The sequence below is a fragment of the Lipotes vexillifer genome, unplaced genomic scaffold (genome assembly GCF_000442215.2).
Source record: "Lipotes vexillifer unplaced genomic scaffold, Lipotes_vexillifer_v1.1 scaffold311, whole genome shotgun sequence".
Lineage (NCBI taxonomy): Eukaryota > Metazoa > Chordata > Mammalia > Artiodactyla > Lipotidae > Lipotes > Lipotes vexillifer.
Genome location: NW_006791012.1, coordinates 7,095,339 through 7,110,846, shown reverse-complemented (window position 1 = coordinate 7,110,846; position 15,508 = coordinate 7,095,339). Strand labels below are relative to the sequence as shown.

Here is a 15,508-nt window from a genome sequence, read left to right as displayed (position 1 = left end):
ATGAGGTAAGCTGCTGTCCTCAAATGGTTACAAAACGAAGAAGAGGTTAAGTAAAAACTCATCTTCATCTCTCCCCAGTTCCCAGTTCACTAATAGAGACACTGGAAGGGCAAATATTTAATCACATGAACAACAGAATCCATAGCCAAAAAGAATTTTAATTTTATTGCTGGATGCATTGGTTATTGTGCCATTTTCGTTTGGCTCTAAACCTACCATACTATGTATTGATACTTGCTCTGTGACACTAGGGCTGGTACATTATAAACTAAATTTCTCCTCTGCCAGCTGGCTTTCTATTGGGTTTGTCAACATGGGATACTAGAGAGATTACTTCCTTGCTTTTTCTTTCTTTCTTTTTTGTTTGTTTGTTTTGGCTGCACCATGCGGCTCCTGGGATCTTAGTCCCTGACCAGCGATTGAACCCAGGCCCTTGACAGTGAAAGCGTGGGGCCCTAACCACTTGACAGCCAGGGAATTTCCCCTGCTTTTTCTGTTAACATTGTTCCATAAGTATTTTAACCAGAAGAGGCAAATGATTTCAGAAGCAGTAACAGAACCACTTCCTCGGAGGCCTAAACTCCAGTTCAACAGGATCCCTCCTATAAGCTTCTCATTCCTGATAACCACAACCTTTTACATATATTCCTCAAACCCTAGGGGTGGTGAATGGCTACTTGCCCGCGTTACCTCAACATTCCATTTTTCATTTTTAGCCCTCCAACACATATGTGTAAAACCAGTTCTCAATTTTAAATTTACTCTGTTGAAATACCTAGTGTGGTTTGTTTTCCTGAATAGACCCTGATACACTCAGTATAAAAATTACTGAGACCAACTAATGAACTCAATCCTACAGTTAGATAACATTAAAATGACACAAAATTAATGCACTCCTGCATTTTGGATGATGAACTGAAAAGTATTACTGCTTCGTAATTTCTACTGCTTTAAAATGAAGGCATTGCTTCTGCTGTTAGGTCATACTGTGGTAATCTAGGATAGCATCTCATAGACATTATTCATTTTGTAAAAACAAAAATATACAAGCTCTCTTGAAGACAAATGAAATTTATTACTACATGGTGACTTTTGTACTTTACCTCTGTTAATCTTGGTATATGAAGACCCTTGGCATGATCACCAGCAGCCTTTCTCGATTTCCCAGGCCATGTTCTTTTCCTATGGCTTTCTGCTATACCAGACCAGGCAAAGACATCATGATAAGCTAAATCCAAATCGGATGGATCTACTGCAAACTGGCATATTAACTTCAGCAAGCAAGCAAGACAGTCTAGCTGCCACTGTGGATAAGAAGAAAATATCATTTTTGCATTTCTATCATGAAAGAATCATACAAATATATATAATAGAGATATACAGGATTTAAAAAAATATTGTTCGCAATGTACTACAATTTTAAAAATTATTAAAATAATAATAAAGATATTTACCTACAAAATCAGCATTGAGAGCAAAAATACTGGAAGCTGTCTCTCCACCTAAGTGGCATATACTCTGCTATTTGGGAGTGAAAGCAATTCTCAATAATTCTAGAAAATTATTCAACTGAAAAATTTGCACTGTATATATGTATATTTAAAATAAAACAAGCATTTCATCAATAAAATACTGTTTAGTATGAAAAGTAAAATTTCTGATTTCAAGCTCTACTTTAAAATTTTTAAAATAAAGCAATTCCTTCAATAAATTAATAAGAGTATCACCTATGTATGAGAGCTTCAGAGCTTTCTCTTCAATGGTCCTTGTTCTCCTCTTTTCCTAATACCACTACTAAGTGTTATAACTATACCAATATGCCAAGAAACATAGCAATACTACATAATTGATTTTCAAGAAAAGTACCAGGAAATTTCAGTGAGAAAAAAAGTCTTTTCAACAAACAGTGCTAGAAAAATTGGAGAGCCATATGGAAAAAATAAAATAAAACCTCAACCTCACTCTACATATACAAAAGTTAACTCAAAATATAACACAGACCTAAATGTAAAAGATAATTATAAAACTTACAGAAGAACACACAGGAGAAAATCTCTGTGACCTTGGAAAAATGATTTCTTAGCTAGGATATAAATTTTGTTAAAATTTAAAACTTCTCTGCTTAAAAGATACTGTAAATATAAAGAAAAAGCAAGCTACACATTGAAGGCAAATATTCCTAATACATATACCTGACCAAAAAACTTGTCCAACTGATTAAGGAAAAAAGTCTTATAGCTCTTTACTAAGAAAAAACAAAACAGGGGGCTTCCCTGGTGGCACAGTGGTTAAGAATCCGCCTGCCAATGCAGGGGACACGGGTTCGAGCCCTGGTCCAGGAAGATCCCACATGCCACAGAGCAACTAAGCCCGTGTACCACAACTACTGAGCCCGTGTGCACAACTACTGAAGCCTAGAGCCCGTGCTCTGCAACGAGAAGCCACCACAATGAGAAGCCTGTGCACCACAACAAACAGTAGACCCTGCTTGCCACAACTAGAGATAGCCCACGCACAGCAACGAAGACCCAACGCAGCCAAAAATAAAATAAATGAAAAGAAAAAAACCCAAAGAAACGAAAGCAAACCCCAAACAAATCAAAATAAAACCCCCCAGGATATAAAGACACTTCACAAAAAGAAGATAAAAAACATGGTCAATATGAAACTTATGGAATATAATGAAAGCAATGCTAATGGGGAACTTTATAAATGTAAATGTTTACATTAAAAAAAAGAAAAATTCTTATCAACAATCTAACTTTACAGCTTAATGAACTAGAAAAAGCAGACAAACTAAACCTGAAGCTAGTAGTAGAAAGAAGGAAATAATAAAAGATCAGAGGTAAACAAAACAGGGAATAGAAAAACCTAGAGAAAAATCAGTGAAAATCAAAGCTGGTTATTCGAAAAGAACAAAATTGACAAACTTTTAGCTAGAAGGACTAACAAAAAATAAAAGTCAAATTACTAAAATCAAAGTGGTAACATTTCAACTAATTCTAGAGATAAAAAGGATTGTAAGAGAGTACTATGAACAACTGTTGTATGCCCCAAAACTGGATACATTACATGAAATGAACAAATTCCTAGAAACACAAAACTTACCAAGACTCAATCACAAAGAAAATCTGAACAGACTTATAATTAGTGAGGAGATTGAATCAGTTATCAAAAATCTCCCAAAAAAGAAAAGTTCTGGACCTGACAGCTTCACTAGTAAATTCTAACAAACGTTTAAAGAAGAACTAATACCAACGATCCTCAAACTCTTCCAAAAAACTGAAGAGGGAACTTCCTAACTCATTCGATGAAGTGAGCATTAACCCTGATACCAAAGCCAGACAAAAGACACTGTCCTCAACAAAATATTAGCAAACAGAATTCAGCAACATATTAAAAGGATTATACACCATGACCAAGTGGGATTTATTCTTAGAATGGAAGGATGGTTCCACATAGCAATGATCAATGTAAATACTCCAGATTAACAAAATGAAGGAAAAGACTACATCATCTCAATTAATGCAGAAAAAGAATTTGACAAAATTCAACAGAGTTTCATGATAAAAATACTCAACAAAATAGGAACAGAATGAAACTACCACAGCATAATAAAAGCCATATATGAAAAATTCATAGTGAAAATCATACTCAATGGTGAAAGACTGAAAGCTTTTCCTCTAAGATCAGGAACAAGACAAGGACACCTGCTTTCACCACTTCTATTCAACACAGTAATGGAAGCTTTGGCCTGAGCAATACACCAGAAAAATAAAAGGCATCAAAATTGGAAAGGAAGAAGTAAATTTATCTGTTTTTGATGTAGAAAATCCTAAAGACTCCATATAAAAAGGCTCTTAAAACTAGTAAATAATATCAGCAAAGCAGAAGGATACAAAGTCAACATACAGACTTCAGTTGCATTCCTATACGTGAACAATGAAAAACATGAAAGGGAAATTAAAAAAACAACTCCATTTACAATAGCATCAAAAAGAATAAAATACTTAGGAATGAACTTAACCAAGGAGCTTAAAGACTTCTACAATGAAAGCTACAAAAAACTGCTCAAAGAAATTAAAGACAAATAAATGGAAACACATCCCGTGTTCACGGACTGGAAGACTTATTAAAATATCAATACTACCCAAAGTGACCTACAGATTCAATGCAATCCCTAACAAAATCCTAATGATGTTTTTTGCAGAAACAGAAAAATCCATTCTAAAATTCACAAGGAATCTCAAGGGACTCCAAATAGACAATCTTAAAAGAACAAAACTGGAAGACTCACATTTTCTGATTTCAAATCTTACTACAAAGCTACAGTAATCAATACAGTGTAGTAGTGGCATAAAGATAGACAAAAAAATAAAAGGAATGGAATAGAGAGCCTGAAAATAAACCCTCATGAATATGTTCAAACAATTTTTGAAAAGAGTACCAAGACCATTCACTGTGGGGAAAAGGAGTCTTTTCAAGAAAATATGCTGAGAAACCTGGATCTCCACATGCAAAAAAATGAAGTTGAACCCTTACCTAACACCATATACAACAATTAACTCAAAATGAATCAAGAATCTAAATATAAGACCTAAAACAATAAATTTCTTGGAAGAAAACACAGAACAAAAGTGCCATGACACTGTATTTGGCAATGATTTCTTGGATAGTACACCAAAGGCTTAGGTAACAAAAGAAAAATTAGACAAACTGGACTTCATGAAAATCTTGAAATTTTGTTCATCATGTAAGAGTATCCACAGTACCCTATAATATATCGAGAGATACATTATAAATATGGGATCTCAGTTGACTTGAAAGCCATCTGTGTTGCCAGGCTACAATGTGTCCCAGGTAGCAGTAAATTTTTCTTAATACTTCATAAAAGTGTCCACAATTTTAAAGGAAACAAAGAGAGAAAATCTTTAGCATATGATTACCTGTAAACTTTATTCAAAGCTAAGCTTAGAGCAGTTTATAAACAAAAGTCCTATAAACGATACACAACTACTCATTAAAGATTTTAAATTCTCCCACTTTGCCAAAGAACTAAAAGGCACCTTATAATTCTGAGAGATCACTGAGACAACAAAGACACAACAATAAAACACAATAGACATTTCAGTTCTAAGAGACAGAAAACAATTACTGTAGTAGAGGTATCTATTCTAAAAAGGAAAATATCTGTAGCAAAATATATAAAATAAAAATGGCAAAAATTATTGAAAGCAACAATAAGATTAACAAAATCTTGGTAGATAGTAATATGCTTAAATGTATTTTCTTTCATTAATATCTTGGATGTACCAGCATTTGACAGTAAATCAAGAACATCTGACTCCTAGGTTCTAAAATAATTCTAAAAAACAAGTACTAAGAAATTAAAATTTGAATGCAGTGTTTGATAATGCTATTCTGCTTTGCTGGAGGTCAGGAAATGAGCATCCTTTCCATTTAATACAAAACTGGATTACACAGCTTGGTCCAGCATTATGAATTTTTAAATATTCCATAATTTTATTTTCCTAACATTATAGGACAGTGCTTTGTCAAGTTAACAGTGATAGAGTACCATTTTCTAAAACTTCCATTTTGTTAAGGATCAAAAATTTTGTAAAATATTAAAAAAAAAACTCCGGCAATGTCCACTTGCTATAAAAATTTCTAAAGGCTTATTTACTCTCAAGTCCTGTACCTTTTTCATTGCCTACTAGTCACAAATGGTCTGGAAATACGTTTTTCAGTAGTGTTGCTTAAAGGAAGAAATGGTCAAAACAAAATGAAACAAAGAAAAAGGATGTTTTCAAAAAAATGAAGACATAAAACCAAGTTTTTCTTAAAAAGCATCCAAATTGTAAGACTATATAAATATTAATATATAGTTTACCAAACTAATGGAAAAATGTTCATGAATTACCTATAGTTCAGAGTCATTAATATTATCACTTAAATTTTTTTAACTGAGTTGACATGGAGAACTCTTATTGCATAATTAGTTTATCAGATTCCTTATTTTTTCTTAAATTTATTTCTACTGTACTCCACACTTTCCTTTACTACAATAAAGTGTGCAGCAAATGTTACACTTGCCAATGGTTCATGGAAGTGACTCACTGGGGTAACCACTGTAACTTGTTGAAAATGTGAATTTTCACTTACCACAGTCCAGGATTCCTGCTCTTTTGGCTCTAGAATTCCAGAATTAAAAATTTCTAATAACTGTTGAAGCCCTCCAGCAGCAACAAACTGTAAGCAATTGTGAGAGTAATGGTAAGAGGAAAGAGCTACATAATGTAGTAAAGATCTGCTTTTTGATTCAGTAACTGGGTGTGTGTGTATGTCTGTGTGTGTAAGTAAAATATATATCTTTCATATAAGAAATTATTCTTTGATTAAATAACCAATATAACGTCTATACAATAAAGTAACAGCAAACAACTAATTTTCAAGAATTTTTTTTAAAGATTCTTATAAACATCTATATACATATCTTTGTATTCCATTAACCACTTAATCCCAGGCACTGGGATGTCCTAACATAGTATTCCAATGAAGGAGAAAAAATAATAAGTGCTAAAAATAGGAGCACCAAAGCATTAAATAATCTCAGTTTATTTATTACTGTGATTAGAGTAATGCATAATTTTTAAAATATGCTTTATTTAAATGGTAAGTTAGTTTAAAACAATAATTATGGTAACTTCTTCTGGAAAATCAGAGATGAATTATTTTTACCAATATACTGCAAAACATATATGATCAAACCTTGCAACTCCAGGAATTTTTACTGTTTTCCACTTGATCCTCACTTGAATCATCTGAATCTGGATAAAGATCACTATAACTTCCCTGTGGGAATGGCAAAAATAAATAAATAAATAAGGAAGGATGGCAGGAGAATTAAAAGACAACGTACTCTGGAATTTTGCTCCAAAGAGAAAACAAACATTTAACGATAATAATGGAAAAGCAATTACCGTTGACTCTCTTCTTATTCTTCTGTTAGGTTTTCCCAGTGCTTCAATAATTTCCAGGGCATATAATAGCTTGTGAGCACTCTTAATTTTGAGCAGTTCTTTCCAATTAAGTCCATCATTACACTTAAATTAAAAAAAGAAACACAGGTTTCTCCAACCAACTTACCAAGAGACCCCCCCCTCAAAAAAAAACTAAACAAAATGACACTATATAAAAACTCAAATATTACATATATATTGAAATATGTTCAAACAAGTGAAGACCAATTATATAATTGGTACTAATCATATGCTTAAAACACCAATTATTCATTAAATTTTGTTAAAATTAATACACAACAGCAGCATAGGAAAAAACTGTATGTTAACCTCCACAACAGTTGAGGTAATTTGCCATCTTCCCAATGAAAAACACATTGCAGCATAATTGAATGTGTGAACTTTTAAGGATACAGAAGCAGTACAGCGTGTATTTAATATTTATGTGACACCTACTCATTTAAAAAGTCATATACAAATACATAAACTTTAAAATATTGTTCTTTTCTACTTGCAATTTATGAAAGTGTTATTCACACTTAATGTGCATCCTTTGACAACGATATTATTATTAGAGCTACAATGAGTCATCAACCACCATTTTCTAGGCCCATCTTCTTCACTTCCAAGTCATTTGAAATACAAGACCCTGAGAAATCACATAACAACGTCCCAAATCATAGATAAGCATTAGCATAACATTAGGACATCGTTTTTCCATTAGTCCTATGGGTGTTCTGTTGGTATCCCCACTAAGTAACTCCTTATTATATAGCTTTTAAAAATAATCTTTAATTTTAACAGACATCTTTACAAAGATATATAACACTTAACACGTGAGGTCATGCCTCTGGGAATATTAATACATATTAAATTTCTTTGACTCCTTTTTTCTCTATTTCTACCAGTTGACTTGTATAAGCAGCCAAAACAAGCACTGAAGCAATGTCATTAAATCACAGGGTATTTTCTCTAAATGTTACTTTTTGTTGTCAAAAACAAAGCAATATTAAGAACATTAAGTAATATGAAAAAACACTAATATAAAGGCAAATTCACTGTTTTCTAAAGATAATTTTAGAGAAAATCCTTGCCTTGTATTTAGCCCATATTATTCACTCTCACTAATAATTAAATATTTGAACATTAAAATGAACTGGCACTTTTTACCTATTAAATGGGCAAAATTTTACTGAGGTTACCAGTCAACAAGCACTCTCATACACTACCAGTAGGAATGTAAACTGGTACCATCCTCCAGGGAAGTAAAAATATTTTGTGGACTTACCTGTTCATCTGAGATACTCTGGAATGCCATCAACATGTTAGGACATGTAGGAAGAAGCATCAGTAGCTCCCATACACGCCTAGAGAGGTTTTCTGCATGAAGATGAAGTTCTTCACATCTTAAGCTCTATACAAATAAGAGGAACTGCTTATCAAGACAGATCAGTTTTTTGAAACATCTAAACTTAAGTTTGATCTGCATAAAATCACTAATTATCATATTTGATAACATTTTAAAATCTTACTTTAAAAGTGAGAATAAAGCATTTGTTACACAGTAAATAAATTTATTCAATAAATTAAGTTATGTCAAAGTAGTGGTTTTTCAACTTGTTACTGAACACTTTTCTGGGAAAAAGTGATCTGCAAGTCTGGCCACTTTTCAAACAAAAGTGAAAATGTCTGTTTTATAAAGCCATCAAGTAAATTTCAATAAGACTATCATCTATTTCTTCCCTGAAGGTCACTATTCTAAGAATGACAAAGACCTGGTAAATTAAATCCCTGACCTTACATTTGGGAAAAGAGTACACCTGTTTCTCTTATTTTGCTAATCCATGCCTTCCTTATATTCCAGTCTCAGACAAGCAGAGATTAAGAGAAAAGCAAACAATTTTAAAGAACCTACTTTTTTCCATTATCGTTTGTTAAATGTGAACTCTCTAAGGTACTGAGATAACAGTAAGCTAAAGAATATTACAGAAGGTATGTAAGAAATAGGCAAGTTTCTTTCTTTCTTTTTTTTTTAATTAAAGCACAACCCCAAGAGGTAAACAAGCAGCAAAAGCTAAAGCAGCAAAAGTTTTGGAATTTTCCAGATTATGAATTTGTATAGTATTATTCTACTACTAGCTGTTGTCATAATGATTCTGAGGTATTATACAGTATAAGAGATGCCAAAGGAATCTTCTTACACATCTACAAAAAGTAATTTCGTTCTTTTTGTATAATGGTATAAAGCTAATATACTTTGAAGGCAGGGGAATTTTAGAGACAGGAGTTTCAAAGTAAACTTTGCTTTTCACAGCCCTGATGAAGAAAGAGAAGCAACCCGAGTAACACTTTTAGTTTATTTGGGGACAAGGCACTGAGGGCTCTTCAGTAAAATAGAATTCATTCCTTCATAAACATCCAGTTTCAAAAAGAGAAGGTGGGGAGAGAGGGAGGAAAGGAGGAAGGGACTGAACTCTGTGCAAAAAATTATTTGAAGAAAAAAAAATCTCCCAGGTGTACAAGACTATGTTCTACATTATGACTGAAAGGCCCTACAATATGGGTCATACACAGTGAAGATCCTTTATTCTTCTGGTAATCCTCTTCAAGACTGAACCGGTCTTGTTCAACAAAGAAACCCCACACCACCAATGGCATACTTGTCACCAAGTTCAATAATATAACTGCCCCAAAATGAATGCTTTCTCTCTGGTTTAGGCCTCACATAGACAATTACAATGATATATAACTGGCTCTTGTACCTCTGGTCATTGTTTTCTCTAATATAATCCTCCACACCAACACCAAAACTTTGTTTCTGAAAGTCCAAAAAAGACCTCATTTTGTTGTTTTAAAATCTTCCATGATAACAGCCATCTATTTTACTAAGAATAAAAACCTCTTAAGGTCCTTTGTGGTATAGGTTACAATCTCCCTTTCTGTCCTTATATTTGAATTACATCATACTCACACTCCCAATTTTTCAATCATGCCATTCACTTTTCTGTGACTCTGTAATGCTTCTCTTCCTTCTTTTATCAGCAGTTGGACCCAATTTAAGTAACTCCTCTTTTACAGAAATCTTCCCCAAATTTTTGTTTCCTGCTTATGTTCCCATAACACACTGTGCAGAACACTAGCACCCTCCTGGAAAACTGGGAAATTCTTATAATTATCTTTCTCTCTTTTAAACTGGCAATACACTGCTGACATGAAGTAAAAGGTTATTAAGTATTTATGGCATAAAATTTAACAGGTGAGGAAATGAAGGTTTATGGACATCTATTATTGATTATTCTGCTTGAACAAAAAGGGGATTTCTTAGGAATTTAAGAGTGTGCCACCACAAAAGAAACCAGGTTATGAGGAACAGATGACTCAATTTGGTCATTCATGACCAAACACATTCTGAAAACATAGAAAGAAGCCACTTAACATTGTTGGGAAAGAAAGAACAGTTAGCCTAACATAAGGAAAGTCATAAAAGCACCACTATTTTATTTACCACTCAGTCTCAAAATAATGATTCTTCCAAGAAAGATGGTGCCCTGAAATAGAATGGCGGCAGTGGAAATAAATTAAGTGGACAACAGGTCAAAACAACATTACTTGTGGTAGATTGGATTAGGAGTAGGGATAGACTCGGGTTCAGGAAGAAGAAAAACAGAGATGGCATCCAGGTTTCTGGCATGAGCAACTCGGTGGATTCCATTTGAATGAAGAAGCATGGATGCCTATGGGACATCAAGTGGAAGCATCAAGTAAAGAACTGGATATATGAGTTTGGAACTCAGAAAAGAGGTTTGGTCTGCACAACTAAGTTTGTGAGTTATCACTAAAAAGATGTTATTTAAAGTCAATTCTTCCTTGGACTATTACATTAGATTCCTTACTGTTTTTTCTATTCTTGCCAAACAAACCTATTACCTTTAAGTCAAAAATCAAAACATATGTCTCTCTTTCTGCTTAAAATACTTCAATGCTGTCCACTTTACTTTGAGTGAACTGGAAATAGCTTGCCATGGCCAGTTTGACTCTGTTTATCTTTTCATTTCATTCCCCTCATTTTACTCTCCCACTACTGTCCACACTCTACTTACCAGCTCCCAAACAATTCCCAGGCCTGCCTAACTCCTTCTTATATCAAGGGCTTCAGGAATCAGTTTACTTTATCCAGATCATTCCTCATCCACTTCATTTAGTAGGCTCCTTTTCATCCTGCAAGCTCAGATTTATATGGTCTCCCTCAGAGAAACCTTCCTTGACCAAATAAAATATAAACGGTCTATCACCAGTCCTTAATAATGGCAACTCGTAGCAACTATCTCTACCTGAAACTATTTATCTGTTAGTTTACTTGAAACTGTTAGGCATGTCAATTATCTGTCTTCTCCACTGGATTCAATGAAGGCTGAAACTGTGTCTATTTTGATCCTTGTGAACATCATGCCTGGGATATTAGGCACTTAAATAGTTAATGAATTAATAAACGGATTCCTTGGTTTTATTGCTTTTAAGAGATTACTGAGAAAATTATTTTCCACTCAACAGAAAGACAAAACAAGATTTTGTGAAAATGAAATGATATAGTCACCTCACTATCTTCAACTGCCATTTTTCCTGAGGGTGGTTTAAATGATGCAAGCATCTCTAATAAATCAAAAAGAGTAGTTAAATGAGGTTCTTGTAAAAGCAAAAGCATCGGAATGTTGTCCTTCTGAGGGGGTGGTAGGCAAGATGCTGGCAGCTGAACACCTTCCCCTTTCCGTTCTCTCCTTGGTGCACCCAAAGATACAAATACCATCTATAAAAACAGGAGCAACAGGGGGGAAAAAAATCAACACATAATTAGACATATCAAGTTTTTGGTTTAATAAATCTGTGAAGTAGGAAATAACTTCCCTTACAATTTTAACAAAAGCAGTAAGAACTGTTTTTGAACTGTATCTTCAACTAAACAACTACTGACTATAAGTCAACAGATGATTAAAACTCAAACCACATTTATGCGTACCTGCATGTCCTTAAAACCAAGCTCGTGAAGTGCTTTCTCATCATAATCTGTTGTTAATTCATGTCCAGATGAAATCATCCTGACTGGTCCCATAAGGCCTCCTTAAAAACAGCAAACATAAGTGAACTTTTTTATAAAAGTTAACTTACTTGCCAACATGAATACACAGTTATAGCAATTAATTCCACTGGACATTAAGCTTAAATAGAATTCTTGAGTGCAGAAGAAACAGGGCCAAGCATACTTCTTATATTATTTTCTGTTGTCTGATGTTAGCCTTAGGCAGTAAAAATTACAAGAAAATTCTCCTTTAGCACCACTCTAATAAGATCAATTCCTGCTTGCTTAATAATATGAACATTTTTACAAGTAAAAAACACTACAGAGCTTTCTGGGAACCTACAGCATTTCCCCTTAGCAATACATGCAGGAGAAATAGATTCATTAATGCCTTAGTTCACAAGTAACCAGCATGTATTTATAATGATCGAGTTTTCTCTACTCTGTTATTACCTATCAACACAACACAGGGCAGAAAAAAAGTTCTGACAAGAAAAGAAAAAAGATGAGCTACAACATTCTAGACTACAGTAAACTCAACGAACTCAATAGACTGAGGCAATTCATTTCTAGAATGCATAAGTCCTCTCTGCTTCAACTTCACTTCCCACCATCGTCCCTACCAAAATATGCTTTAGCCACACAAGCATGTTCTTTCTTGAAAGCATCAAGCATGTTCCCATCTCAAGGTCTAAGATGCTCCTCCCCAGGAATGCATATGGATCATTCCCACAGTTCAAGTCTTTCATCAAATGTGAGCTCTAAAAGGCCTTCCTCCTAACTACTCAATCTAAAAAGTCTCATCTCACTATTAATCCCTTACTCTGCTTTATCTTTCTGTAAAGCACTTATTAGCATCCGATATTATATTTAAGTATCTGTCTCCCCCACTAAAAAAAACCCAACCCAGTTCCACAAAGGCACACATGTATTCCCAGCATCAGAACAGCAGGCATTCAAATTAATTATTGTTTAATCCATGAAAAAAAAATTTTTTTAAAGAAAATGCTGAACAGAGGAAGAAAGTTAAGCAAAATGATGAAATATTTGATGAATAATTAAACTCAAATATTGTTAAATTTTATTAACTTAATGTAGGAAAATTCCATTGGATAGGCACTAACCAACTATTTTCAGGAATGAGAGAAGCACGATTACTGCTTTCCACAACAACACATAACATTTTAAAATTACCTTTTCCCTCCACTCAAGTAAGAAAATTCTACCTGAAAGTATTTCAAACACAGGAAAGGAAAATGGGTTCCTCCAGTAAGATTCATTTCAGTATTTTTCCTTAAATGTAACTGTGTATGGGACTTCCCTGGTGGTCCAGTGGGCAAGACTCCATGCTCCCAATGCAGGGGGCCCGGTTTGATCCCTGGTTGGGGAATTACAACCCGCATGCATGCTGCAACTAAGAGTCTTCATGCCACAACTAAGAGTCTGCATGCCGCAACTAAGACCTGGCGCAGCATGCATAAATAAATAAAATTATATATTAAAAAAAATATAATTGTTGTGTAGCAAAATTGTTAATTGTTGTGTAGCTAAACCTATGTTTTTTTCCCTTCTTGTTATTTCTAAGCCTAGAAACCTTGGCCCTCCCAAAAGTTTGATAAATTTTCAATCCTATATCTTCTGAATTTTCCTAGAGTTTATTGTGTGTATGCACGTGCATGTGTGTATAAAGAATACTTTAAGTTCATCCTGAACATGAGAGAAACAGGGTTTTTCTTTCTGCCCCTAAACCGAACATCTCATAAGACTATTTCTTTGCTATCTATTGTGATTTAATTAACACTCTTTATGAGATAATATTGTAGTTTTTAAATGTATAATAGCTAGTACTGAAATTCATCTATTATCCTTTCAGGTTTTCCTCTCAGAACTTCTGATATTGTTTAGTTTATTCACAGTTTATTATTCAGAGTAGTTTCATCCAATTTAAAGTAAAACTTCATTCAGATTTAGGTAAAATATATTAAGAAATTAAGTTGGCATCTCTACAATATTTTATATAGAGATGCTAGGTATAATCACTTATTCAAGTGTTCATTTACATATCTCAAAAAAGTTTTATTCTCATATATTCCACAAACACGTCACATTAAGAGTACCCTAACTAGGGACTTCCCTGGTGGTCCAGTGGTTAGGTTCCACCGCTTTCACTGCCATTGCCCTGGGTTCAATCCCTGGTCAGGAACTAAGATCCCACGAGCCACGTGCAGCAAAACAAACAAACAAGTATCTTATGTTTTTTAAATTGCTACAAAACACTTGATTTCTTTAGTTTCCTATTCATCATTATATTACCCTCAAATTATCACTGAGTTCCCTCTTCTGATAGTAATGTTTTATGCAAATCATTTAAAATTAGTGCTTAAGAAAAACATGGGCTACTAGATAAACAAACTCTATATTAAACTTTTAATACTTCAGTAGATTTTTATTAATGAAATTTCTTTTCTATGTTATTGAGATAATCTAATAAATCTATGACTGTTCATCTTTTTAAAATAGTGAGATAAAACATCTTTAGTAGTGATGTATTGCTAAGATAATATGGAGTTGATTTGCTTCCCGGTTTGTTAGAGACCCTAAGCATGCACGACTTTGTTACAAAATAGAACTAAGATGGCTAGCAGTTTATCTAGGATTTTGGACTCTATTTGATATGTGAATTAGGCCTACATGTTGTGTACATAACGTATCAACTTTCAATTATAATGGCTGAATTGGTTTTTACAGTTAACTGAGCAGCTTTCTATGTTCTACTATTTTTGAGAGATCTTTTTTAACTTAAGAATTACTTATTCCTTATCGGTTCTCGAAAAAGTTGCTATCTTTAAAAAATTTAGTATCTGTTTTTTAAAATTAATTTAGTTTTTGGCTGCATTGGATCTTCGTTGCTGTGTACGGGTTTTCTCTAGTTGTGGTGGGAAGGGGCTATTCTTCGTTGCGGTGCATGAGCTTCTCACTGCAGTGGCTTCTCTTGCTGCGGAGCATGGGCTCTAGGGTGCACAGGCTTCAGTAGCTGTGGCACGTGGGCTCAGTAGTTGTGGCTCCCGGGTTCAACAGAGCAGGCTCAGTAGTTGTGGCACATAGGCTTAGCATCCGCGGCATGTGGGATCTCCCCAGACCAGGGTTCGAACCCGTGTCCCCTGCACTAGCAGGCAGATTCTTAACCATTGCGCCACCAAGGAAGTCCCCCAAAATTTAATATATTAATGCAATGAATGTTTCAAAACAAGAAAAGGAAAAATAAATCTTAAAAATTCTTAGGTTGGGCTTCCCTCGTGGCGCAGTGGTTGAGAGTCCGCCTGCCGATGCAGGGGAAGCTGGTTCGTGCCCCGGTCCGGGAAGATCCCACGTGCCGCGGAGCGGCTGGGGCCCGGGGCCACGGGCGCCGCGG

The 15,508-nt window shown here is 34.4% G+C and overlaps 1 protein-coding gene across 1 annotated transcript in view; it reads right to left on the bottom strand.

The window, feature by feature from the left end:
- USP34 (ubiquitin specific peptidase 34) overlaps positions 1–15,508 on the bottom strand; it is a 235,931-nt gene that overhangs the window by 82,139 nt on the left and 138,284 nt on the right. Inside the window, 7 exon segments of the mRNA XM_007464137.1 lie at positions 1,104–1,304; positions 6,166–6,252; positions 6,772–6,855; positions 6,984–7,106; positions 8,311–8,436; positions 11,617–11,826; positions 12,037–12,137. Of these exon segments, the coding sequence (XP_007464199.1) occupies positions 1,104–1,304; positions 6,166–6,252; positions 6,772–6,855; positions 6,984–7,106; positions 8,311–8,436; positions 11,617–11,826; positions 12,037–12,137 (932 nt within the window).